Consider the following 26,751-nt stretch of genomic DNA (forward strand, 5'->3'; position numbering starts at 1 on the left):
AACCAGAGCAACGAAGAAGGTGAAGCAGAGCTAGTTGATAGATTAAACTTTTGCCGTATCCAGTCGAACACATCTTCCTTTCTTAAGAATGACTTCAGTGCCGTTCTTTCCTCAAAGAAAAGCTTAACTCCAAGTCTTCCAGAGTCGCGGCCAAAGCTGAATCGAAAGACCGCTGTTCACCAGCTTCTTTGTTTACAAGTAGCACACGGAACCGCCGCAACTCTGCCGTCATTATGTTAAGCCCGCCCACCGACTCTATACACGATGTGATTGGCCTCACCAGAGTTTGGTTTTTCCAGCTCGCAAGCCAATGGAGAGTTGCTAGACGCCCTGGCTGCAAATTACAGTTGCTGCGTCTAGATTTCTAGACTAGGGTAAATATCTATTTACATAATCTTTGGCATTAATAACTTTGAATAAATATAATCTTTAGTATTCAAACATCTCCAGTAAGTCAAAAAAATTATATTTGAATTCGGCGTAGCTGGTGGACAAAATACTTTAATGTCTAATTCTTTGGAAAATAAGTGACATCTGAGCTTTCACAGACGATTCCTCGGGAAATCATTGCATGTTTTTTTTTTTCTTCGTGTAAAATACACAAAGGTTGCAGAAATAAAAATGCATGCAAATAAAACATCTAGGCGCATTACAGTAATGAGAATTGTGTAGATGCTGTGCGTAATTTTCTGAAAATTATTTCAAAATGGGGGGAAAAAAGTTTATAAAACAGCATTAACGGGATACTTCACCCAAAAATGAAAATTATCCCATGATTTACTCACCCTCAAATATATGACATTCTATTTGCAGACGAATACAATCAGATTTTTGATTGTTTTGAATAAATGTCCTGGCTAATCCAAGCTTTATAATGGCAGTGAATGGCGTCCCAAGTTTTGAAGTCCTTAAAAGTGCATCCATCCATTATAAAAGTGCTCCACACGGCTTCAAGAGGTTAATAAAGGCCTTCTGAAGCGAAGTGATGGGTTTGTGTAAGAAAAATATCCATATTTAACTCATCAAGTAAAATATCTAACTTCCGCCTTCCGCATTCACTTTTATAATGGATGGATGTGCCTTTTTTGGGCCGCCATTATAAAGCTTGGATTAGCCAGGACATTTTAAAATATAACTGATTGTATTCATCTGAAAGAAGAATGTCATATACACCTACGATGACTTGAGGGTGAGTAAAACATGGGGTAGTTGTCATTTTTGGGTATCCTTTTAATTTCAAATGTATTTTTTTAAATGATAAGCCATATAATATAAATTAATCGCCAACTTATACTACGAGCTAAAAGTATGTACTCTTTTTGTGAAGAAAAAGTACATACTGTTGAGTGTGTAGCAAAAGAGAAGGCTATGCAAGCTTTGGGACATACTAAATCTATTTTCGAAGACTATTTAGGACGGATAGTAGCCTATGCGAAATGGGACGCGGCAATAGTTCCGGTTTTGATGACTGGCGGTTTTTTCCCCTCTTGAGTAGGGTGCAGTTGCGCTTCTCCAGCATCGGTGGCGCTGTGGCGCGTCTGACCTCTGCGAGCGCTGATTAAACGAAACCGGCGAGGAAGAAGCGCTGCAGCTGTTCATCATAAGAGTGTGTGATGTGTATGGTAGTATTTGCTCATTACGCTGACATCTATACAGTCTTCAGGTACGTAAAACCTCAGCAACATTCACACGAGAATGACTTATTTAGAGAATGATTGATTTAGATGTGCGTGTCCTATCAGTCCGTTAGGATAAAGTACAACATCTCTGACATAAACACAAACACACTGAGATTAAAGTCATTAATCAACGAACTGTGAACTCTTCATCAAAGCGGTGTTTCATAATCCTCCGCTTTTAAATGCTAGTCGCAAACGCACAGTAGGTTTTTAAAGAGTGATATATTTATTTCAACACCAAAAATGAAGTATCTTTAATAAGGCAGGTCCTTTGGTATATTTATGATTTTAATCGTGTTTACACAAAACAAAAGTAGCGTTGACAATTTGTGTTGTGCACCTTTACAAAAATGTACTTCAGTAGCCATGATTTCTGCCAAAATATCATTCATTACAATACACCTGCTGTAACTTTGTGTTAGCCAGTGCTGTTAACAACAACAAAAGCACAGTGAAAAGATTAATTTTGAATTTAAGCTTTTTTATAATTATTTTTGTTGTAAATTATGGTAGATTTAATATGTTGCTTAGGCTCATTCATTGGTTCATATTCACCCACTTTACCATTCTTTGCATCAAAATATATATAAATGGGAGTTTGGAACAAAAATGCTACAAAATGTAAAGATATGGGGCAAAAACAAACGCTTCTATGGTTCCTGTTTTTTATGCTTATGGGTTAGTGCTGTTTTCCTGAATATCAGCACAGTTGCCAATTTTACTCAACTGGTGTATAAAATCAATATCTTGAGTTAAATTTTAGACACACTTGTCCTTTAAAAAAAAAAAATCTAGTTCTGGTTCATTATTGATGATTCTGGTTTATACTGATTTCATTTGATTGAATATGTCTTACTGATAATGTAAGAATTTGTTTAAAAGGATGGTGGATGCATTAAATAAGATTAGAAAGTTGCCTTTATACTGGAAATCGATTTAAGGGGACAAGTGAATGGAAAAGTGAATTTCTATAATTTTATATAGGCATGTTTTTGTATGGGACACTTTATTTCGATAATCTACTTTAGACTTTCTACTGGCTATAGGTAACTTTGCAACTACATGTGAACTAACTCTCATTAGTGTTGGTAGAATAAGTCGACATATAGTTGGTAAAGTGTCTTAGTCAGTAGATTGTCTGTTGGGGAGCATCAAAATAGAGTTAGTTCACCCAAAAAGGAAATTCTGTCATTAATTCCTGACCCTCATGTCGTTCCAAACCCGTAAGACTTTTGTTCATCTTCTGAACACAAATGAAGATATTTTAGATGAAATCGGAGAGATTTCTGTCCATCCATTGACAGCTACGAAATACCACTTTAATGCTTCAAAAAGTGCATAAAGAGATTGTAAAACTAATCCATATGACTTGAGCGGTTTAGTCCAAATTTTCTAAAGAGACTCGATCACTTTATATGGTGAACAGATTGAATTTAGGCTTTTATTCACATATAAGCATCCATCATCTCACACATCAGTTGTGGTAAACGGAAGCTCAAGCATGTTCACTTGACATGAGAGAACCAATGAGGTTCAATCTCGTGTTACGCTGCACGTTTGAGCTTCAGTAAGAACCATTGAGGTTCATTCTTGTGTTACGCAGCACGTTTGAGCTTCAGCGAGAACCAATGAGGTTCATTCTTGTGTTACGCAGCACGTTTGAGCTTCAGCAAGAACCAATGAGGTTCATTCTTGTGTTACGCAGCACGTTTGAGCTTCAGCGAGAACCAATGAGGTTCATTCTTGTGTTACGCTGCACGTTCGAGCTTCAGCGAGAACCAATGAGGTTCATTCTCGTGTTACGCTGCACGTTTGAGCTTCAGCGAGAACCAATGAGGTTCATTCTTGTGTTACGCTGCACGTTCGAGCTTCAGCGAGAACCAATGAGGTTCATTCTCGTGTTACGCTGCACGTTTGAGCTTCAGCGAGAACCAATGAGGTTCATTCTTGTGTTACGCTGCACGTTTGAGCTTCAGCGAGAACCAATGAGGTTCATTCTCGTGTTACGCTGCACGTTTGAGCTTCATCGAGAACCAATGAGGTTCATTCTTGTGTTACGCAGCACGTTTGAGCTTCAGCGAGAACCAATGAGGTTCATTCTTGTGTTACGCAGCACGTTTGAGCTTCAGCAAGAACCAATGAGGTTCATTCTTGTGTTACGCAGCACGTTTGAGCTTCAGCGAGAACCAATGAGGTTCATTCTTGTGTTACGCTGCACGTTCGAGCTTCAGCGAGAACCAATGAGGTTCATTCTCGTGTTACGCTGCACGTTTGAGCTTCAGCGAGAACCAATGAGGTTCATTCTTGTGTTACGCTGCACGTTTGAGCTTCAGCGAGAACCAATGAGGTTCATTCTCGTGTTACGCAGCACGTTTGAGCTTCAGCAAGAACCAATGAGGTTCATTCTCGTGTTACGCTGCACGTTTGAGCTTCAGTGAGAACCAATGAGGTTCATTCTCGTGTTACGCTGCACGTTTGAGCTTCAGTGAGAACCAATGAGGTTCATTCTCGTGTTACGCTGCACGTTTGAGCTTCAGCGAGAACCAATGAGGTTCATTCTTGTGTTACGCTGCACGTTTGAGCTTCAGCGAGAACCAATGAGGTTCATTCTCGTGTTACGCAGCACGTTTGAGCTTCAGCAAGAACCAATGAGGTTCATTCTCGTGTTACGCTGCACGTTTGAGCTTCAGTGAGAACCAATGAGGTTCATTCTCGTGTTACGCTGCACGTTTGAGCTTCAGTGAGAACCAATGAGATTCATTCTCGTGTTACGCAGCACGTTTGAGCTTCTGTTTGTTTGCTGATCAATGTTTATATGTGAATAAAAGCCTAAATTCAATCTGTTCATCATATAAAGCGACCGAGTCTCTTCAGAAAATTTGGACTAAACTGCTCAAGTCATATGGATTAGTTTTACGATCTCTTTATGAACTTTTTGAAGCGTTAAAGTGGTATTCAATGGAGGGGCAGAAAGCTCTCAGATTTCATCAAAAATATCTTCATTTGTGTTCAGAAGATGAATGCAGGGTTCCCACGCTTCTTGAAAGTACTTGAAAGTTCTTGAATTTCAGACACATGGATTCAAGGCCTGGAAAGTACTTGAAAACAAACATAGGTCCTTGAAAGTGCTTGAATTAAGCATGAACTGCATTTTGTTAGAGTAGCATGGTGCTATTACAAAAATTGGCCTTTGTGTGCTGCCAAAGCCAGAACAAAACAGCATTACGGGAGGAAGATATTTCAATATATTTCTGCTGATCCATAAGCGCCATCTACTGTCAAAAGCCCTAGTCGGATGGTAATTGTTTCTCGTGGGGTCGTGAGGTACTTTCATCATTGTCAGGGGATAGTCTGTGATTTTTTTTTTTATTGTCGTCCGAATCCAGAATGTCAGTGTTTTTCTCCCACCACCCACGTAAAATTCCCTGGCCGAATTACCTACTGTTTTTAGACAAACACCATGGACGTGTGGTCATTTAATTGCCGCCCAAATCCACATCTCTGAGTTTTCAAGATGAGATCACTTCAAAATTCACTGTTTATATCCTTTTTGACCCCTGCAGAGCACCGTACGGTTGCGCTTCGCTGTAATTTGGATGCATTTTAAAGATCTAGACTTTCATTACTGAAATGCTGGCAAGTATTTACAAGAGCAATATTTCATCACCGTTCAAAAAATAAAAAGAAGAAAAGCACGTAAACATTTGAAATGGGCCGTTATTACGGCAGCAATTATATATGTTAAATATAAAATATGTGCAGGTTTTAAAAGCCTTCAAATTGATTTTTAAAAAGGTACATGTACAGGTGATTTAATAAATAATTTTGCATGTTTTTTATGTTGAACAATGAACTTGTCCATATCTTTTAATTTAATTGGAAAATTCATGTATACATTATCTCTATATTTTGATGTTTTAATTAAGTAAATATTTATAAAAAAGAAAACAAAAACTAGTGTGAAATAAATGTTAAAAGCAGGAATAAGAAACCTGCAAACTGTGCATCTCATTAAAACTCGCTCATTCTTGTACACAGCCTCTTTCCTCATTGGATTTTGTAAAATTGGACTTTTTCCTCATTAGAAATTGTATTTTAGTTTTTCAGTATATGCCTTAGCATTACTGCATTAATGATTGACATAGGTACAGTAGGTATTTGATATATTGGCAGTAACACACCCACCTTTTATCGTTTTTATTGTGCTTGATTTAAAATAAAAGGTGCTTTAAAAAGTCCTTGAATCTGGTGTTCATGAAAGAGTGGGAACCCTGTGAATGAAAGTCTTTGTTCATCTTCTGAACAGGTTGGGAACGACACACGGGTGAGTCATTAATGACAGAATCATGTAGTTGCAAAGTTACTTACAGTTAGAAGAATCTCTAAAGTGAACTATTGAAATGAATTATCATTTTCAGTTTTAGTGGGGAGTTGGCGCAGCTGCTATGATGTCCAAGCAGAGCACATTGACCGCAGCTTTGGCCACTATGTTAGGAGCCACTCTCGGTGGTCTTTTCCTCTGGCGCAGCATCCGCACTCAGAAGAGAAAGGCCCTCAAGGGCCCCGCTTCGGCTGAGCCCGTACAAGCCCAGCTAGAAGCAAAAATCATCCCCTTACCAGAGCCGCCAGCACCAGCACCGCCACAAACCCAGAAGCTTCTGCGTGCACAAACACTGTTGGAGGTGCCGCCTGTGATCGTGAGTTCTCTAGAGGAGTGGGAAGCGCTTTGGCCCGCGTTTCAAAAGGACCTTTCGGTGTATCCGGTTTTGGGATTGGACTGTGAATGGGTAAAAAGCATGCGTGTAAGCATGGCTCTGTATGTGTCCAAATGTTAATGTTGTCTCGGTAGCATCAGTGCGTTCCTTCACCAGATGTTGTCTGCTTCCACAGGTGTCTGTCAAAGGCAAGGCCTCTGCGGTTTCCTTACTCCAGTTGGCGACGTTCTCCGGCCGCTGTATGCTGGTCAGGCTGCTGACGTTTCGTAATGCCCAGCTGCCTCTACCAAAGGCTCTCGCGGGGGTCCTGTCCGACCCCCGCGTGCTGAAGGTCGGGGTGGGTTGTTATGAGGATGGGAAGCGCCTGACCCATGACCATGGTCTGCCTCTGAGTTGCACCGTGGACCTGCGTTACCTGGCCCTCAGACAGAGGTAAGCCCTCAATTTGATCAGAGACTTTACAATCATTTAAATTTCTCATAATCAACTAGTCAGCTTATTTAAATACAGCACTAATTAAAATACTGTGGAGTCACCAAGCATGCATTAATAAAAACATAAAGCTAGAGCTGCACAATTAATATTTAAAAGATTGTGATCTCGAGTCAATCACCCACGTGATCTTATTACTAAATGACAGCGATTCGGCTCTGTCTGTTTAACCTTTGACACTGTGTTGGCGCAGTATCAATTTATGCGTTACAAATATTCAAATTATCACAGAAGTACTGGGATAAATGTTTATAGTTCAGATATAAACACCTTTTTTAAGTATCTTGACCCTTCAAAGTTACACCAGTAGGTGACTGTTAAAAATGTAGTTGTAATTGAATCATTCGTTTAAGAGATTTGTTCAAAAACTGATTCATCCAGTTATATGAAACGTGTGTGTGATTCATTGAATCATTCAAGAGATTTGTTCAAAAACTGAAATTCATCCAATAATGAAACAAGTGTATGATTCATTGAATAATTCATTTAAACCGATTTTAGTTTTTTAAATAAACTGCAATTAACATTTTCTCAGAACCTCTGGTAAATTTCATTTTAGTTTAGTTATTTTGTTTATTTGTGCAATTGTGGGAGAATCCTGATCACTATTTTAAACCCAAAAATCGTGATTCTCAATTTATCCAGAACCATGCAGCTCTACATTAGGTCATACATTAATAATCAGGAATACAATAAAACAATAACAGCGTTTATAATTTAAGTTTTGAGTTTAGATTTGAATTCTGCCTTTAATTATTAGGTCTGCACAAATCACGATTAAAATAAGATTGAAATAAAACCAAAACCACAATATGGCTTAGTGTGATTTTAATAAATAACAAAGGCATGAATATAGCCGGGGTAGCTGGCATGGCGTTAAACTATAAATAAATAAACACACACACACACACACACACACACACACACACATCTCAAAGGCTGTGATTTTAAACGCATGCACTGTTTCAGAGTGAAGCATGGCACTGTTGTTTCATTCACATGCAAGCAGCTCATGATTCAGTGTTTCCAAAATTATGATGCAGAGCTTATAAAATCACTTATCACATTTTAATTTGATTTTTTTTTGTTTTTGTGCAGCCCAATCTACAAAGGATTGAGTCAAGTCACATTTATTTAAATAGTGCTTTATACAATTCAGATTAATAACAGAACAGTAAAATAACTGTTCATGTTATAAAATTCATCAATCATGAAACAAATTCAATCCAGCTATAAGTAGCTCTATAGAAGACAAGTGTCATTATTCAGTGTAGTGACTCAATTCAATAAGTGTCAGTTGAGTTAGTGTAACTATCCATATCAGTTCAGTTCAAATTTTCTTCAAATGTTTAAGATGAGTGTTCAGTAATTGTTGGCAGGTGTCATGATTTCAAATCTCAGTAAATTAGTAACACTTGAAACCGCTTCTGGTGATGTTGACTGTGTTGAAGGCAAGCGGTGCTGAATAACGGCTTGAGTCTGAAGTCTCTGGCCGCAGACCTGCTGAATGTCACACTGGACAAATCTCTGGAGCTGCGCTGCAGTGACTGGGAGGCGGATGTGTTGACCCAGGAGCAGGTGAGGAATAGAGCCTAGGTCTCAACCTTCAGCTGAGGACCCGCTGTCCTGCAGAGTTTATTTCCAACCTGCTGTAGCTCACCTGGCCTGTGATTTTCAAGCGACCCTGAAGTGCTTGATCATCTGGTTCAGGTGTGTTTGATTAGGGTTGCAACTAGAGATCTGCAAGGGATGGATTTTTCAATCCTGCCAGATTATGTACCGCTTCTGCCTAAAATGTGTTTTGATTTTATCCCGCCTTAACTTTTTTTTAACGTTTTGTCCTGTTAAAGCCCGTAGGAGAAGATCTACGCTGTCTTTTCAGTCCCGGTGCGGTTAGATTCTGTCTCGTTCCGGTGTCCATAGGCGGTTTCTTTCTCTCGCTTCTCGCGCACATAATGTCTCTGCAGGAAAGTGGATCTCGTGGGCCAGATTTGAGGATCCGTGGAGTAGAGCATATCAATCTTCATAATTATATCAGTATATTTCCATTTGACAGTATTTAGCCACCCTTCTCTAAGTTGAACCTGTGGATGTTTAGAACTATTGAAGAAAATTATCATTTATCATGTATTTGGGACCGATTGCTGGTGAGAAAATTATATTACATGACATGTTAGGTCAAAATCATGTTATGACCATAATGGCCAGTAGATGGCAGCTGCCTGCTGTGTAAGAAACCTCTTTTTTTCTGTTTTTTGCAGGGACATTATCCAACTATTAAGTTTAGTAGGTTTTTTTTAATCATTTTGAAGCCTCTTTTTTGCAGTAATGCTTACACCCGCCAACCTTCCAAATGTGTGTGTATTTCAGCAGTGGTGTGTAACGCAGTCACTCCTACTAGCCACTTTGGCGGGTTGAATTTTATATTCGAGATTTGAGAAGCAATTGCGTGTTAAAGGGTTAGTTCACCCAAAAAGGAAAATTCTGTCATTAATTACTTACCCTCATGTCGTTCGACACCCGTCAGACCTCCGTTCATCTTCGGAACAGAAATGAAGATATTTTAGTTGAAATCTGATGGCTCTGAAAGTCCTCCATTGGCACAATGGCACGGTTCACTCTCAAGACCCTTAAAAGGTACTAAAGACGTCGTTACAAAGTCCATCTCACTACAGTGGTTCTACAATAACTTTATGATTCGGCGACAATAGTTTTTGTGCGCAAAAAAACCCTAAATAACGACTTGCATAGTGATGACGATTTCAAAACAAGGCATCATGAAGCTTCGAAGCGTTATAATTCAGCGAGCCGATTCATGATTCGGATCGCGTGTCAAACCGCCAAACTGCAGAAATTAGGCGACTCAAACTGCTGAATCGACTCACTGATTCATAACGCTTCGAAGCTTCATGATGCCGTGTTTTGAAATCGTCATCACTATATAAGTCGTTATTTAGGGTTTTTTTGCGCACAAAAACTATTGTCGCCGATTCATAAAGTTATTGTAGAACCACTGTAGTGAGATGGACTTTGTAACTAGGGATGCACCGAAATGAAAATTCTTGGCCGAAACCGAAAACCGAAAAAGAGGAAACCAAGGCCGAAAGCCGAAAACCGAAACACCGAAAGAAATTATGCCAATTATTAGTACCATTGCATTTATGGCTATGACTGTGTACTAACTTTACTAAAATCAAGGCATTGCAATTGCATACATTAATATTAAAGTTTCAAAGAATAAATCAATTACAAGTTATGCCAATATTTATTTAGCACATTGCAACAATGCACAGTATAAAATAAAATTCAAACTAAAATGTTTAACTTGACCCCACTCATTTGTACATTAAATAATAATGTACAGGCCTACAGAAAGGTTTTTAAATTAAATGTTCTCTCATAAAAACAAAGTGCATTTAGGTCTAGTGCATTTAAAATTGTTCTCTGTAGGACTACTACAAGAAAGTGCAACTGCTTAAAGATACATTTATTTTCTCTGTAGGCCTTTAACATAATAGTGTATCAAAGCAAAGACTGCCATAGCCCATATGTTAACTGTAGAATAGGGGTGTAGCGGTACACAAAACTGACGGTTCGGTACAGCAGTTTTACAAAATGGCTTTTTATTTATTTTTATTGGTTAACTGAAAAAAAAAGTCTGTCCTTAAATGAATTAAATTATAACTAAAAGTTTATTGAATATATTGCTCTAAACTATATAGGGAGCCCTTACTTGCACATTAATATTAAAGGTTAAAAACAGAGCCCAAACTATTAGCCTAAATTCAGTTGCTATGTATTTTTAGGTCTAATAATCAACACTCAAATAACATCGTACACAAACATGTACACTTCACATAAGGCAGTTTTTGCAATAACTTCTAAATCTAATTATAAAATAGTTTTTTATCCAATTCGTTGTTGAAATATAATCATTTATACACAGTGTCTGTCATTTTATTTAAAGGTCCCATGGCATGAAATTTTCATTTTATGAGGTATTTCAACATTAATATGAGTTCCCCTAGCCTGAATATTGTCCCCAAGTGGATAGAAATGTTGATCGGTGTAAACCCGAGTTCTGGCTGTCTCTCTCTGCCTTTGAGAAAATGACAGGCCAGACTAGCCAATCCTGAAGCCTCCTGGTTTGACGTCCAAGCAGGAACGGTTTCCTCCCTTTCCCCCGCCCAGAGAATCTGCCACGCCCATGCAAACACTCGAGATCATTAACGTTACTTGTGAACGAGTGAACTGGCAGTTTCTCAGTGTTTGGATGTACAAATGAAAACAGAAGTCTTTCTTCAGTTCCTTCTGATCTGTGATCATTGATTTCTGATGTGTAGCTAATTATTTATTATTCGTGCACACGCTGCGGCTTCTCTCTCTCCCGACAGAACGGTGTTTTCGTGTTTTCTATCTTGTGAGTCAGTGTTTTGTACGTCCTCGTCGCGTCTATCTGTTCTAAAATGTGCATACAGTCTTTTCTGTTTAACATCAGCAGTAACATCTTTAGAGATAAACCTCACACACGCCGAAGCTCGGCCTTCAACATCCCCGACCCCCAGTACTGCATCTGGCCCACAGCGGAGGCACCAAACGCGGCGTGAGATTAAGCAGAAGGGGGGTAAGCGTGAGGGTATCTGGGCTAGGCTAGCCAGCTTTCCCCACAATAAACTGGATTACATTCGATTACAGCTGTTGTGTCTTTGTTTGCGCTGTGTAAGTTACTCAATGCGCATCACTGACGCTATTCATATGATTGGAACATATCTAGAAATAATGCTTTAATCAAACTTACTAACTCGTTCATCTCGCTGTAATGGTACATTGCATGTGTTACAAAGTTGGTAGAATAATGATGAAGAGGACTCGGTGTGACTGGGACTCATGTTTATTCAGAACTCTCAGATACAAACACAATAAACTCGCGCTGACAGACAGCGCTCTCATAACTCAGTAGTTACTATAAATAACTTTGTTAGCAATCGCTCCGTCTCCGTGATGTCCTGTTCGCGAACGAATCATTCTTTTGAATCGGTTCTTTTTAGTGAACCGAACCAGTTCACCAAATCGGACTGAATCGTTCTAAACGGTTCGCGTCTCGAGTCAGCGCTGATCCATAATTTACTAACTTTCTGACATGAGTGACAGCCCCTCTGACTAGAAATAAACTAATAACCTGAAGTATATTCTAGTAACTACAACAGTTCACCCTGAACTGAGACATGCTGAGAGAACTGATGTGAAGTGAACACAGGTCCATCTGTCTCTGGCAGACTCGTGCCTGCTCGTGCCTCGTTAAACCACGCCCCCTCCGCTCATTTAAAATTCAAAGATGTCAGCCAATCACAACAGTGGGCGTTTTTCCTGAAGTCTCACAGCAGACACGCCTCTTGAAGCAGGGCAGTCAGCCACAGGGCAAACAGCAGTATAGAAAAAATGCCTTTTATTTCTAAATTATGACATTTTATGATGTAAAAATCATACTAACAATATAAGTACACCTCAGGAAACACTATAAAATAATAGAAAAATGCCATGCCATGGGACCTTTAAACATACATGAAATAATCAAGATATCATTAACAGGTTAAGTAGAATATAATGAATATAACGGCTAATATAGGTCATATATTTAGTGAAAGAGTTGATTTCTCAAGTGAACTAACAGCTGTGGACACTGAGGTGCCTGAGGTAAATGATGCTACATGACTGTTTAGTTTACTAGCAGTTATATTGAGGTCTTTCCGCCGTTGAAACACTGATTGAGCGATTACACCACATATATACACATGACAGTAAGTTGTAATGTATCCTCAACACACCTTAGATGTTCATTCATGTTTATTCTTTAGGAAGAGATGATCGATCGCGCTCACAGATGATCGCGTTCACGCGCGCGCGCTGCCGCCAGATTGAAGTGTGTTCCGCGCTTAAAACATGCCCACTGTTAAAGATTGCGTTCGGTTTCACAGTGAAGTCTGGTCCTCTTCTCATCGAGAACATGAACAGCTCTGAGCTCTCGCTGTCAGTGCTTGTGCATGAAGCAGACGTGGGTGTTTCTCAGATATACTGAAACACGTCCACACCGCTGACATGTTGCTTCAGACAAGCACGTGCAGGTCGCGGTTTCTGTTTGCGTCATCACAACATTTCGGCCATGTTGTTTCGGTGATAAAAGTATTTCGGCCGAAAACCGAAAATGCACTTTTGGGGCATTTTCGGCCGAAAATTTTCGGTGGCCGAATATTCGGTGCATCCCTATTTGTAACGACGTCTTTAGTACCTTTTTAAGGGTCTTGAGAGTGAAGGGTGCCATTGTGCCAATGGAGGCCTTTCAGAGCCATCAGATTTACACTAAAATATCTTCATTTCTGTTCCGAAGATGAACGGAGGTCTGACGGGTGTCGAACGACATGAGGGTAAGTAATTAATGACAGAATTTTCATTTTTGGGTGAACTAACCCTTTAAGTTGTTCAACATTGACAACGTACAACATAGGCTGGCATTTTGCAAATAACTTTTCTAGTGGTGTAGAATCGTAACACCTTCACAACGTGAACATGCATACATGCGTTCAGAGTCGATTCTTTCTTTTGAGCGACAATATATTTATTGTGCTCTTTTGACTTTACAGTATGCATTCTCAAACTGTTCTATTACACTGCATGAAAGGGAATATTTGAAAAATCATAATAGGGTCACTTTAAGACGGGGCGGATTCTGAATGATGTTCCTCTGGGCCGTTATAGTTGTCTGAAATGTGCTATTCTTGTTTTAAAAAATATATCTTTGCCTCGTACTGTATCCACCAGATGATCTATGCAGCACATGATGCTCAGATCTCTATTGCCCTATTTCTCCACCTGCTGGGGGTGAACAAAGAGCCCCGTCTGCCCGCTGAGGGTGAGACAGTGTTTGTCCAGCTGGCTTCCTGTTGCCAGGGGCTGGTGGATGTGCCCTTTAGGGGGCGCTATGGTGGAGAGGGGGAAGAAGGGGAGAGAAGGAGGCGGAGCCGAAAGTCCACTGTGGACAGTCCTGAGTCTGGAGACCAGCAAGTTCCAGACCCACGGCGGAACAAACGCAAACCACTAGGAGTCGGTTACTCGGCCAGGTAATGAATATTTGGTAGATTTTCCTGGAATCAGTAATGCATCTGACTAAAGATAATGAAATGTATATATTTCCATATGATGTTGAAGTTGAGAATACAAATTAGAACAAACCTCTTGTACAATGTGTAATGTTTTGGATATTTGGATCAACTTTTAGGACATGACGTGACCATTTTTTGTCTTCATTCAGGAAATCACCGCTTTATGATAACTGTTTCCTTCATGCTCCTGATGGTCAGCCACTCTGCACATGTGACAAGAAGAAAGCAAAATGGTACCTGGAAAAGGGTATAGGAGGTACACAATCTTATAAATGTGGAAATTATTAATGCATAGTAGAAATGTTTATTCTCACCTTGTGGTGCTATAATGCGGTATGTGAGCGTTACAAAGCATTTGGCTTTTGTTTACAGTGTGTTACATATGTACTTCCTGTTGTAATAACAGTAAATGTGTATAATTTCGTTCATCTAACCCTAAATCAAACCTTAACCGTATAGTATGTTAATTATTAGAGATGCATGATACTACATACTACCGATAGTTAGATATTTTTTTTCTGCTTATGGAAAAGAAACTTCTCCCTAATAATGCTGCAAACTATACAGAAAACCCTTTAGTTTAATTTTATTAAACTAATATTTATTTTCAGATATAATAGGCTAATTGCACCCGAATTAAAAACTTAAATGTTTGTGTACAACTCATTTGCGCACAAGGTATTTTTCATAAGCTTTTGTCTTCATGACAAATTTATTCAAGCATACATGTATAATTAACAGCAAGTAAGCTCCTCTCTAGTTTCTTTATTGCTATATAACAAACTGTGAACATCGGATGACTTTCCTGAGGTAACGCTCGGCTAAACGTAATGTAATGCGACTTGTTGTTTACAAGCTGTTTTATTGACGTCTTTCTGCGGTTGAGTGATTACATTAGTCATACAGATTTCGGCAAGTTGTAGTGTATCTTTCAACAGACCTTTTGATATTCTTGCATGTTTTTCGAGATATAACTTGTATTAAGTGGAAGAGATGACTCGTGGTGAGGCATCACATTTAGGAGCGTCAAAACGCCATTAATCATTTGAATTCCATGATAAAATGGACTGAATTTGAAAGGTGACTTTCTTTCTTTTTAGAAGTAACAAGTGTGAGGCAAATGTGAAGCAGAGTGTTATTTGCACTACAATAATGTTTAGTGTAGGGAAAAACTGCAGACCTGCAACCCTGGCTTGAACTACAGGTGATTTTTTTTATAGGGTCAAATAGAGCCGAGCCGGCTTTTATGTAGCTATTGTTTTGACTGTGAATGTGCTATTGTCGCGTTAACTTGCCCTAAATTCAACGAGACATTTTCTTATCACACAGTGTATGTTGCAGTCAGACATGTTGTTCCGCACTCTTATGATTGACAGGATACCTTCAGCCCTGATCATCGGCTGTTTTTAAACGATCGATAGTGAAAATAATAGCTTTTATCGGCCGATACCGATTATTGGCTGATACATCGGTGCATTACTCGGTACGGTGTAATTATACACTTAAGTATTAAGGAGGCCATAAAATAAAGCATTACCGTCTATTATATTTAATATAATATTGAAGTGGGCCTGGATCCAAAAAATGGTTAGACTTTATTTTAAGGTGTCCTTGTTATGGTGTAATTTATACAATTTGGTACTAAGTAATATTAAATAACATGTACTTACTATAGGGTTAGAGTCAGGATTAGGGTTAGTTGCTTTGTAATTGTTTAATTTACAGCAGGTGCAATGATATTACACAGAACCTGAAAATAGTCCCCAGCATGCTCCCTGTGCAAGCAGGTTGTCACTGTGCTGTGTAATATATTTGCGCCGCTGGCCCGCTGCACTCATGGTACGGCACAAAGTTGCTTGATCATTACGCAGGAATGAGAGTATAGTTCCTAGCCATATCGGCATAGAAAATCGCAACTTTTCATTTTCCGTCTTAGTACATGATGTAACTACAGAAGAGTCAAGTTTTAAATAGGAAAAACATTGAAACTCTTTGGTCAATTTTGAGCGCGATGCTAACGGTCTAATCAGATTCAATGATCTCTATGCTAAGCTATGCTTAAAGTGCTACCGCCAGACTCCGAGATTGGTTGAATGGATTCGAAAACGGTAAAACTGAACTGTTTATCTCTAGGGGAGCTGGAAAATTAGCCTTTTTTCAGTGTTCCTTTAAGCTTGACGTCGAACAGTCGCTGATCATTGCCTATAAAGGGCGCAATGGGATTCTGTGGAACAGGTCCACTTTTATGCTCTTTCTCCAACAGTTAAAATGACAAATGCATACTGAGAATACTACACAAGATGTTTTATTATAACATCTGGATGCTCAATTGATCCACGTGTGAATGCACGTTTTAAACAGCTTATTGTACACGTAATAAGCTAATCAACCTTAATTAAAAAAAATTTGTTCACAATATAGTTATTCATAACTGCACGTTTTACAGAAATGGCGTTTAAAGATTAATGTTTAAGTGCAAAAATATTAGTAATTTCCACCTTGTGCTCTTAGTCAGGTTGGGCGATAGCATGCGGTCTTGGACAGTCCAAATATTTCAAAGCAACTGAAGGTCAAATTGGACTCAAGTTTAAGACTTCCAGTCTGTCGTTGGTCGGAGAGAGTGAGAAGACGGCTGTATTAGAGCGGTGTATTGATCTATTAGCTTAGGGTTAAAAATTATCCTTCGTATAATGTCTAATATAATTGAGTAAAATGTGATCTGCACATATTTTAATCTCAGAATTGGTCAGTGAAGATCCCTTCATTGTCCGGCTGCTGTTTGAGCCATCAGGCCGTCCCGACTCGCAGAAAGACTACTACCTCACCGCCAAAGAGAACCTCTGTGTGGTGTGCGGAAAAGCAGAGTCTTACATCAGGTTCGTCTCGTGATTTCTTGAGTTCGTTTTGAAAGTGGGACTTGCCATCTCAACTTCTGTTGGTCCATTTTAACCTAGGAAGAACATTGTCCCACACGAGTATCGGCGCCACTTCCCGGCCGAGATGAAGGACCACAACTCGCACGACATCCTGTTGCTGTGCACTTCCTGTCACGCCGCCTCAAACGTGCATGACGGGATCCTGAAGCAGCAGCTGGCCGAGGAACACTCGGCTCCGCAGGGCTGCGAGGAGGGCATTCGTCTGCTGGAGGACGCAGACCGTCGACGGGTGCGCTCGGCTGCACGGGCTCTCCTCAGCGCCAGCAACGGGATGCCCGATTCCAGAAAAGAGGAGCTCCTGTCAGTCATCCAGAGCTTCTTCTGCAGCGGACAGCAGGAGGTCACGCAAGAGATGCTTCAGAACGCTGCAGCGCTGGAAACCAGGTTAGATTCATATGCGAGTCTCTACTTATTGACCAAAACACCCACATAATAGACAGGAAGTGGCCATCTGACACATGTAAAACTAACAGCTAAAATGAAAGTGCCCATATTATGCTATACTGCCGACCAAAAAAAGTTGCTATTTGGACTTAAATGGGCAAATGCGTAAGAGTTTATGATTGGATGATTATTGCAGTGATTGTTTCTAGCATGTTATATGTTTGGCAACAGTTCTTCTAACCCTAATTGGTGGGGTGTGTAGCTTTTCATTTCTCAAACAACCATGTAGGAAGACACATCATGGCCATATTCCAGGAAGACAATGTCAAGATTAATCAGCTCAAACTGTAAAAGAATGGTTGGGAGGGAGCATGAAGAATAATTTTCACCCCTGAGTCCAGACCTTAAATTCATTGAAAGTCTTTGGGATGTGCTGGAGGAGACTTTACAGAGTGCTGGACTCTTGCGTTGTCAATTCAAGATCTTGACCAAACACTCATGCATCTCTGATGAAAATAACATCACAACATTTATTATTTCTACAAAAGCTACACACTCCATCAACTAGGGTTAGAAGAACTGTGAATTCTTACGCTTGCCCATTGTTCCTGCTTCTAACACATCAACTTTGAAGATAAAATGTTCACTTGCTGCCTAATATATCCCACCCACTAACAGGGGCCGTGGTGAAGAGATAGTCAGTGTTGTTCACTTCACCTGTCACCGGGGTGTGGGTATATATGTACAGTGCATCCGGAAAGTATTCACTGCGCTCCACATTTCATGTTACAGCCTTATTCCAAAATGACAACGTGAAAGAAGTTTGTATGAAATCTTTGCAAATATATTAAAAACTGAAAAAATCACATGTACATAAGTATTCACAGCCTTTGCTCAATACTTTGTTGAAGCACCTTTGGCACCAATTACAGCCTCAAATCTTTTTGAGTATGATGCTACAAGCTTGGCACACATTTTTTTCTTCTTTTAAATCTTAAGCTCATTAAAAAAAAAAAAAGTTTTAGGGGAGCGTCTGTGTAGGGCCGGGTGTTGTTTTTTTTTATGTTTTTTTTATTATTATTTTTTTTTAATAAACTCGATTTACGATTCTTTTTTTTTTTTTTCCTGCCCCCCATTTAAAACAAAATAATTGCAAACTGTACATATATTTTAAACATATAGATTTATTATATTTAATTAAAGTGCATCAACATAAAGTTGCAAAGGAAAACCCTTTATCTAACTGAAAAGTCACTGTGCAGTGTGCAACAAAGATTGTTAAACATCCAAATGATTTATACTGTATTTGGATTGAGCTAATAAACTACAATGAATCCTGAGGTAACTCTTAATTGAATTGAACATGTAAACAGTAACACCATTCGCCATAAAAAAATTTAAATGCATTTTAAACATTCTTTGCAAGGAAAATGAGCCTATCAACAACAGCAGGCTTGAGGCAAGCTCGGTTGTTGAAGAGTTGTTTGCTTTGCAAACGGGGTGCTAGCGCTAACGCCACTAGAGTGGTTTTCTTTTCGAAGAAGGCAACACTTCTCCCACTCAGCCGCATGTCTTCGCTTTAAATGCTGAAACAGATTTGTCGTACTGCTGCCAGCAACAACAGCCTTAAGACATAGTTTGCATCGAGGTGTTGTCTGTTCCTCATCAGATGCCGTAAATCCAAACCAAGGTATTCAAGTTCACATGTTCGTCACAAAATTACCCCAAACAGCTAAGACTGATCTAAACAGGCTATGAAATTGTGAACTTTAAATATAAATCTGAAGACACGCACATATAGCGCTTTTCTTAGTAGGCTATGTTGGATTGACTTCGTTTACTTCTGTTGTAAAGACGATCAAAACAGACTAGCTGACAGTCTGCCATGAACGTGAAATATATAACCAATCGGAGGAGAGCCCTTCTAGCCAATCATAGACGAAAAAGGCGGTACCTTCCCCTACCATCCTGGGGAAAAAAATATTGAAGGAAGAAACCCTGAAGGAAGATTTGGCGAATGCAAAATGTATGTATTGCGCTATACTGCAGAGGGGGAGAAAAACAATCTAAAAAAATCGTTGTTTTTTTTTTTTTTTAATATGACTCGATTTGACCTACCAACTCGATTTTTAAATCAAATCGATTTTTTTCCCAGCCCTACGTCTGTGCACAGCCATTTTCTGATCTTTCTAGAGATGTTCAAGTCTGGGCTCTGGCTGGGCCACTCAAGGACATTCACAGAGTTGTCCCATAGCCACTCCTTTTGTTTTGTTTTTTGGCTGTGCGCTTTAAGGCTGTCAAAATGGCTGAAAAGCTCAATTCGAAATTCTTTCTTAAATATGATCAAAATTCTAATTATATTCGAATTCTAAATGCAATACTTGATGTTAGAGGGAAAAAGTACTGTATTGTCTCCTATGCCCACAAGCATATTGATATTCACATTTTACAGTGCATTTACTTTTCAAACAATTGTTATTAAATAAAATATAATTTCGTTAATGAGCATGCAAGGAAAATTAGGTAACAAGTGCATAAAACTGCAAATGCATCAATAACCTGAGAAAACACGACAGCATAATGCGAACACAAAATATCAAACTGACATTCAGAAACCATCCATTTCCACCCACTAAACATCTACATATTGTTCGTCAAAAACACCAAACGGTCAACTTGACCTGCAGCGAGTGCTGAGCGTTTTTATGCTGAGGTATGATAAGTATGTCTTTGCCAGCTGTGCAATATGTGGATACATATATACTGCATGATTTTTGCCACCAACTGAGAGGATTTTCGTCAGCCGGTAGTGTATCTTCTCTTTCATTTAAATCCATCTCATGCTCCAAAGCCCTGATTGCCTTCTTCTGCTCTGCTCTGTGTCTGACTGAATACGCTGTCGAACAGGTTGCCCATTTTCTCTCCGACTCTGAGTCCTCACACTTTTTTTTCTGCCTTTTTTTCAAATGAACAACACAGCCGCACCGCTGTACTGGATAAACAAACCGTGTCAGTTCCGTCATCGGCATGTCTCGCGCGCCTCTACCAAAAATACTAATGCATGATTTTTGCATTCGAATGTGCGTTTTTTTTTTTGTTTTAGTTTTTTTTTTGTAAATTCGACAAATATTCAAATTTTCATTTGACAGCCCTAGTGTGCTTAGGGTCGTTGTCCTGTTGGAAGATGAATCTTCACCCCAGTCTGAGGTCTAGAGTGCTTTGGAGCAGGTTCTCATCAAGGATGTCTCTGTACATTGCTGCATTCATCTTTCCGTCGATCCTGACTAGCCTCGCCACTGAAAAACATCCCCACAGGTATTGGCCAGGTGATGAGCGGTGCCTGTTTTCCTCAAGACATGACACTTGCCATTCAGGCCAAAGAGTTCAGTCTTTGTTTCATCAGACCAGAGAATTTAGTTTCTCATGGTCTGAGAGTCCTTCAGGTGCCTTTTGGCAAACTCCAGACGGCTGTCATGTGCATCTGGCCACTCTACCATACAGGCCTGATTGGTGGAGAGCTGCAGAGATGGTTGTTCTTCTGGAAGGTTCTCCTCGCTACACAGAGAAACGCTGGAGCTCTGTCAGAGTGACCATCGGGTTCTTGGTCACGTCCCTGACTAAGGCACTTCTCCCCCGATCGCTCGGTTTGGCCGGGCGGCTCTAGGAAGAGTCCAGGTGGTTCCAAACTTCTTCCATTCGCAAATGATGGAGGCCACTGTGCTCATTGGGACCTTCAATGCTGCAGACATTTTTCTGTACCCTTTCCCAGATTTGTGCGTTGATACAATCCTGTCTCTGCGTTCTACAGACATTTCCTTGGACTTGGCTTGTTTTGTGCTCTGACGTGCACTGTTAACTGTGGGACCTTATATAGACAGGTGTGTGCCTTTCCAAATCATGGCCAATCAACTGAATTTACCACAGGTGGACTCCAATCAAGTTGTAGAAACATCTCAAGGATGATCAGTGGTTTATTTATACATTTGCAAAGATTTCAAACAAACTTCTCTCATGTTGTCATTTATGGGGTATTGTTTGTAGAATTTTGAGGGAAAAAATGAACTGAATCCATTTTGGAGCAAGGCTGTAACATATTTTATATAGCTGTTGGCCCTGTCTGCAGGTTCAGATTTATTTACATAATTATTCTAGTCATCATTACATGCATACAGAGTTCTCTCTTGACTAATTTGGATGTTGCATATCTGTCTCTCCTACAGTATAGAACAGGCTGATGAGCACCCTTATACTATTATATTATGTATTTTAACAGTATTTTTTAATAAAACCATGAGTAAATATAGCTGCAAGCAGCTATTAACGGGGCCAAGCGCAACAGAAGCAAACAAGGAAGATAGCAGCAGACCAACTGAAAAAATTAGTATAGACATTTGAAGCAAAACCGTTAAAACACCACATTAAAACATTGAGTTGTATAGTGCCAATGTCATGTTTTGTTCTATTATAGCGCCACCAAGAGGCACAATCCTACAATTTTTTTGTATGTGTCATCGGAGTGAGCCCATACATGTGTCAATTTTGGTGAAAATATCTCATTTTGTTTTGGAGTTATAGACATTTATATGAAAAAACATGTAAAAAATGACTGACACTTGACTTTGATTGGATTTTACTACCCCTTACTATCAATATTTTGACATTTGGGCTGTCACCTTTAGCTATCGACCTATGTTTCCGATTTTCTGACGCTGGTTTCGTCTCGATCGGACTAGCGGTTTCGAAGATATCAGTTAACGTTTTTTATGCGCTAAATTACCGCGCTGCACAAACCATACGGCGAAACCTGGCAAGTCTGGTATCGTTGGACTCTGCAAGGATTCAGGAGACAAAAAAAGTTAGTCCCATGAAAATAAGTCCACCCCACCCAAAGTTATAAGCGTTTGAAAAAAAAAATTATCCACTAGGTGGTGCTATTTTGAAACTTGTCAGGCTACTTCAGAGCATCGTGCTGATGACCCAAACCGAGTTTCGTAACAATCCGTTCATGTGTTCATAAAATACAGCATTTTAGCACACAATTCAAAATGGCCGACAGTCAAAATGGCCGATATGGTAAAATTGGATATCAGACGACTCGGCATGCCGCCCTGAATCTAACGAGACCACATTTATGATTTTTGGCCAAACAGTTCAGAAGTTATAAGCAAAAATAGCCATTTTTCGTATCTCCGGACCAGTAGGTGGCGCTGCGCCGAAACGCTGCATGTTGCCTCAGGTCATGTTTGTGATGACTTGTACCAAGTTTGGTTTGAATATGATAAAGCGTTGCGGAGATATTGCCTTAAGTGTGTTTTTGCAAGCGTTTCGTAAAATTTGTTTGCGAGTTTATCGAAAACGATTTGACGAATCAACTTGAATTCCATGTTTTTTTGTCAGCATGGTCTGAAGATGATCTGGTAAAATTTTCGTGCAAATCGGAGGAACTGTCTAGGACGAGTTCGCAAAAGTAGGTTTTTTGGAAAATTCAAAATGGCGGGAAATTTTTTATGACGGAAAATGACGTCATAGGGTGCAATCGAATTGTCTTGAGCCAAAGAATCAGAGGAAAAAAGAATTTTGTTTCTAGCCCTTATGGTTCAAAAGTGATTAGCATAAACATGAGTCAAATTTTGGACTGATGGTGGCGCTAGAGGGATTGAGTTAGAGACTCCAAATTTGCTATGTTAACACTTCAGACTGTCCTCTGAGTGTGCCAAATTTCATAACTTTCCCGCAAACGGTTCTATGGGCTGCCATAGACTCCCATGGCGGAAGATGAATAATAATAATAAAAGGAACGCTAACGGTTTCAATAGGTGCCTTCGCACCTTCGGTGCTTGGCCCCTAATTACTGTTGATACTAGGACTGCCACTAACGACTATTTTTATATCGATTAATCTATCGACTAATTTATCACAATTTTACTTAAAAACATTTCATTTAACTTGCAACATTGGCCTTATGTAGTGTACTATAAAAAAGTATACATGTAAACAATCCCTTGACAAAATGTAAAACTAAAAGAGTAAAAATATAAAAAGGTACAAATTTGTAAACCAACATAACAAAAAAAGAGAATATCATAAATACTTTTTATATAGAATAGTGTTGTCACGATACCAAAATTATGACTTTGATACGATACCAGACTTCAATACCTCAATACAGATACTGAATCAATACCATGGCAAAAAACTGTAAAAGTAATTGAATATGACAGAACTTGCTATTCATTGGTTCATCATTGTTTTGGGGTTAAAAAAAAACTAAAAACTCACTTGGCCGGCAGGTTCCAGCCCTGCCCTGCTTCACACAGAACATTAGGTCCGGCCCTTTAAGAGCTGCACAGACCGAATTCATTGTAACACCTGATTTCTCATTCAACTCTGTATACGTTCACTGAAGACATATCCGACTGCGCTTACCCCAATACTCACCAGGACGTGCATTTTTACATTTTTTTTACCATTCAAACCCAATAATTCGCGAAACTGGCGACGTCTGAGTGAAAGGCGGTTGCGCCACACTTTTCTGTTGCTTTCTTTTTCTGTATATATTTGACTGTTCTGCTTCCATTGTTTAGTGAACGGGGGAAGCAGAGCTCACACACACGTCCTCACTCCTGCTGTCACACATCGACACAAATTAAGAAATACAGCTCTTATTAGAGTGCCGGTACTAATACAACTTCATATCGTATCCAACTTACCCAGTCGACTAAAAATATTGACGTCGACTAATTAACAGCGTCGATGCAGTCGATTGTATCGACCAATCGCGACAGGCCTAGTTGATACGATATTGGAAAAATTCAGATTAATCGACAAAAAAAAAAACAGTTGATTACCAAAATATCCCTTTTTTCTTAACTTAAGGGGTTTGTTGCAACCACACCCTGGTCTTTAGATCTGAAGTGTATCCGTCCTTTAATGTAAATCTATGGAATATTTACCGGTTATTTTGCAGCATGAGTCAGATTGCTTAAAGTAATTGCATAAACCGTTAAGTAGTTGTTAAAATGGTATACTTGGGTTAGGGGGGTTTCTTAAAATACAGATATACAACTAGTTGGTCCAAGTTGCTGAACACCAGATCTATGTGTTGTCATTCATATGTTAATGTACTTACGAATGTGAAGATTTGGACTGAGGGGGTTTGAGTTCTGTAAGGTTCTGAAAGTCGATGTCCTCTTCTACCTTTGCAGGATCTTCAACGAGAGTTATGTGCCACATGGACTGAAGGTAGTGCAGGCGTATGCTGAGCACGGTCTGTGTGGCCTGATGAAACTGGAGCGCTGCTGGCGACAACACTTCCTGACCAGCATGCATCCCCGCCATTTACCCCCTCTCTGGTCCATCAACCACAACCACGACAAATATCTGCGCAAGTATGGCGAGGACCTTCAAATTCAGCTCAACTGAGCTCCTCGCCACTCAAACAAAAAGACTTTGTGCTACAACTGCTAGAATAGGAAGGTTCCCACTGCGTGTTTAACACCTTGGTGTCCTGTCCTATGTCGTTTGAGTGTGTACCAGAGAGAGAGACTCGCCCTGGCCACAGACAAGCCCTGGTGTTGACTTACAAATGAGAAAAAAACACAACCTAAGACTAGACTGGGCTCTAAGGGACCAGATGGAGATTGGGTAAGAGACTCTTTGGGGATCGGAAGCCACTGTGGTGAACGGCAGAACGTTAAACTCAAGGATGGTGTGAGAACAAAAACGGTGATAGGTAGAATAACAGCGTAATGTGCACACTTTTTAATGTTTCAAATGTTGAAAAGCATTCTCATTTCCCCTGTGAAAAGTAGCGTATACTGTATTTTAACCAGCCCAAACCTGCTCTTCTTAAGTCCTAATCATCAATTGGATACGATATTCATAGGCAGGTTTGAGGCCATATTAAATATTTTGTTACGTGTTAAATCAGTTTGTCTTTTGAGGCTATACAAAATGGCCATTTTTACTTTAAATGCCTATAATGGAGCTTTATCGTTTCGGTTTAAGATTTCAGGCTGTTTTTTTGTTCAGTGTGTTTTGAGGAAAACTCCATTTATCTTTGAAAGACTGGACCAAAATGCGCACAGCTTGGCACATCATCTCTGTACAATAATCCTCCTGAAGGTCAGGACACCTCCAAAACACACTGGAACATCTTTCCAGAACCCCTGACCCATTGAAGATGGGCTAAAATGATGCTGGAAGAAATGAATTCTCAACATTCCCCCCCTCCGCCCGATCAAGATTTCATAGTGCCAGTTTGTGTTGTATTTGCAGTTACAGCCAGAGAGATTCAGCTCCATGGATGTTAACGCATATAAATGGCCAAATCAAGGAAACTGACGTCTGAGCCTAACATTTATAATTTAACTTAAGAAGCACTACAGCTTTCATTTTTGTTTGCATTTATCTAGATGTAACCTATTTAAAGCTGCTGTGTTTCCTTAATGTCAATAAAATAATAAAATTTCATATCTTAAGACTGGATGAGTTGGTAGTTGTTGTCAGTTTTTCCGATGCGTATAATATACTTCTGTTTCACATCCTGAATGATCGCAGCACATAAAACAATCCAACACTCGTACAGTTTTACTGTTTATTACTTAGAAAACCAAGATTTAATAAATAGTCTGTAGAAATGTTTTGGTCACTTCAGTGTCTAAAATGGGAGTTAACATCTGATCTAGTGATTCTGGTACAGCAGCTTTAAGGCCTCTTCGATTGCGGCATCGGAACAATCTGTTTGTCAAATGACCGTTTTGGACCAGTGTCAAATATGCTACGTTTCACAGTAATGGTACACAAAAGTTCAAATCCAACAACATGGGGTGTGTGTTACAAACATCTCGTCACATTTAGGGCCAGTCACAGCATTTCGTTTGGCGGCCAAGTGTAGTGCATAGCGTTTGTCAGGTAAGCATAATACATAAACATTTCAAGACTTTTGTCTCAGAAGACAATATACAACTTGAGCACAATATTATTATTATTAATGACATGTACATCAAGTGGCACAACTAACATGATAAACACTGCTATTTGAAAATCCCTTACTGTACGACTACATTATCCAATTATGAAGCAATCATCGCTGGTATAATGTGAGCATGACATTGTAGTAGATTGTCAAACATTAACAATATGTAATCCAATAATATAACAATATTGGTCACTCTGGATGTCTGTAGTTACTGCTTTTGGCATTGGAGAACAATTTACTGTGAATACAGACTTTGTATAATTAAGTGCGTGCTGTTGAACATCAGTAGTGAATGATTTGCAATGAAATTTAGTATTTTGATTGAGGCACAACCACATTTTGCCAACCGTCTGCTACTTATTGCTTTTGCATCTATATATCTTAGACTTAAAACACAATAGGAATAGT

The 26,751-nt window shown here is 39.5% G+C and overlaps 1 protein-coding gene across 3 annotated transcripts; it reads left to right on the forward strand.

Annotated features, from left to right (window-relative positions):
- Positions 1 to 1,560: 1,560 nt before the first annotated feature.
- Positions 1,561 to 25,852, forward strand: exd2 (exonuclease 3'-5' domain containing 2). Of its 3 annotated transcripts, none has more exons than XM_079833656.1 (9): positions 1,561 to 1,663; positions 6,098 to 6,481; positions 6,570 to 6,826; positions 8,338 to 8,464; positions 13,703 to 14,001; positions 14,193 to 14,299; positions 16,784 to 16,919; positions 16,998 to 17,363; positions 24,569 to 25,852. In XM_079833656.1, exons 2-9 carry the CDS (start codon positions 6,125 to 6,127, stop codon positions 24,783 to 24,785), a joined length of 1,866 nt encoding a protein of 621 aa, XP_079689782.1. In that variant the 5' UTR covers positions 1,561 to 1,663; positions 6,098 to 6,124; the 3' UTR covers positions 24,786 to 25,852. The 3 variants fall into 3 exon arrangements, with proteins under 3 accessions (XP_079689782.1, XP_079689783.1, XP_079689781.1); XM_079833657.1 differs by having other exon boundaries at positions 1,565 to 1,663; positions 6,098 to 6,466; XM_079833655.1 differs by lacking the exon at positions 1,561 to 1,663 and having other exon boundaries at positions 6,000 to 6,481.
- The last annotated feature ends 899 nt before the right edge of the window (positions 25,853 to 26,751 follow it).

The sequence above is a fragment of the Gobio gobio genome, assembly GCF_949357685.1.
Source record: "Gobio gobio genome assembly, chromosome: 13".
Lineage (NCBI taxonomy): Eukaryota > Metazoa > Chordata > Actinopteri > Cypriniformes > Gobionidae > Gobio > Gobio gobio.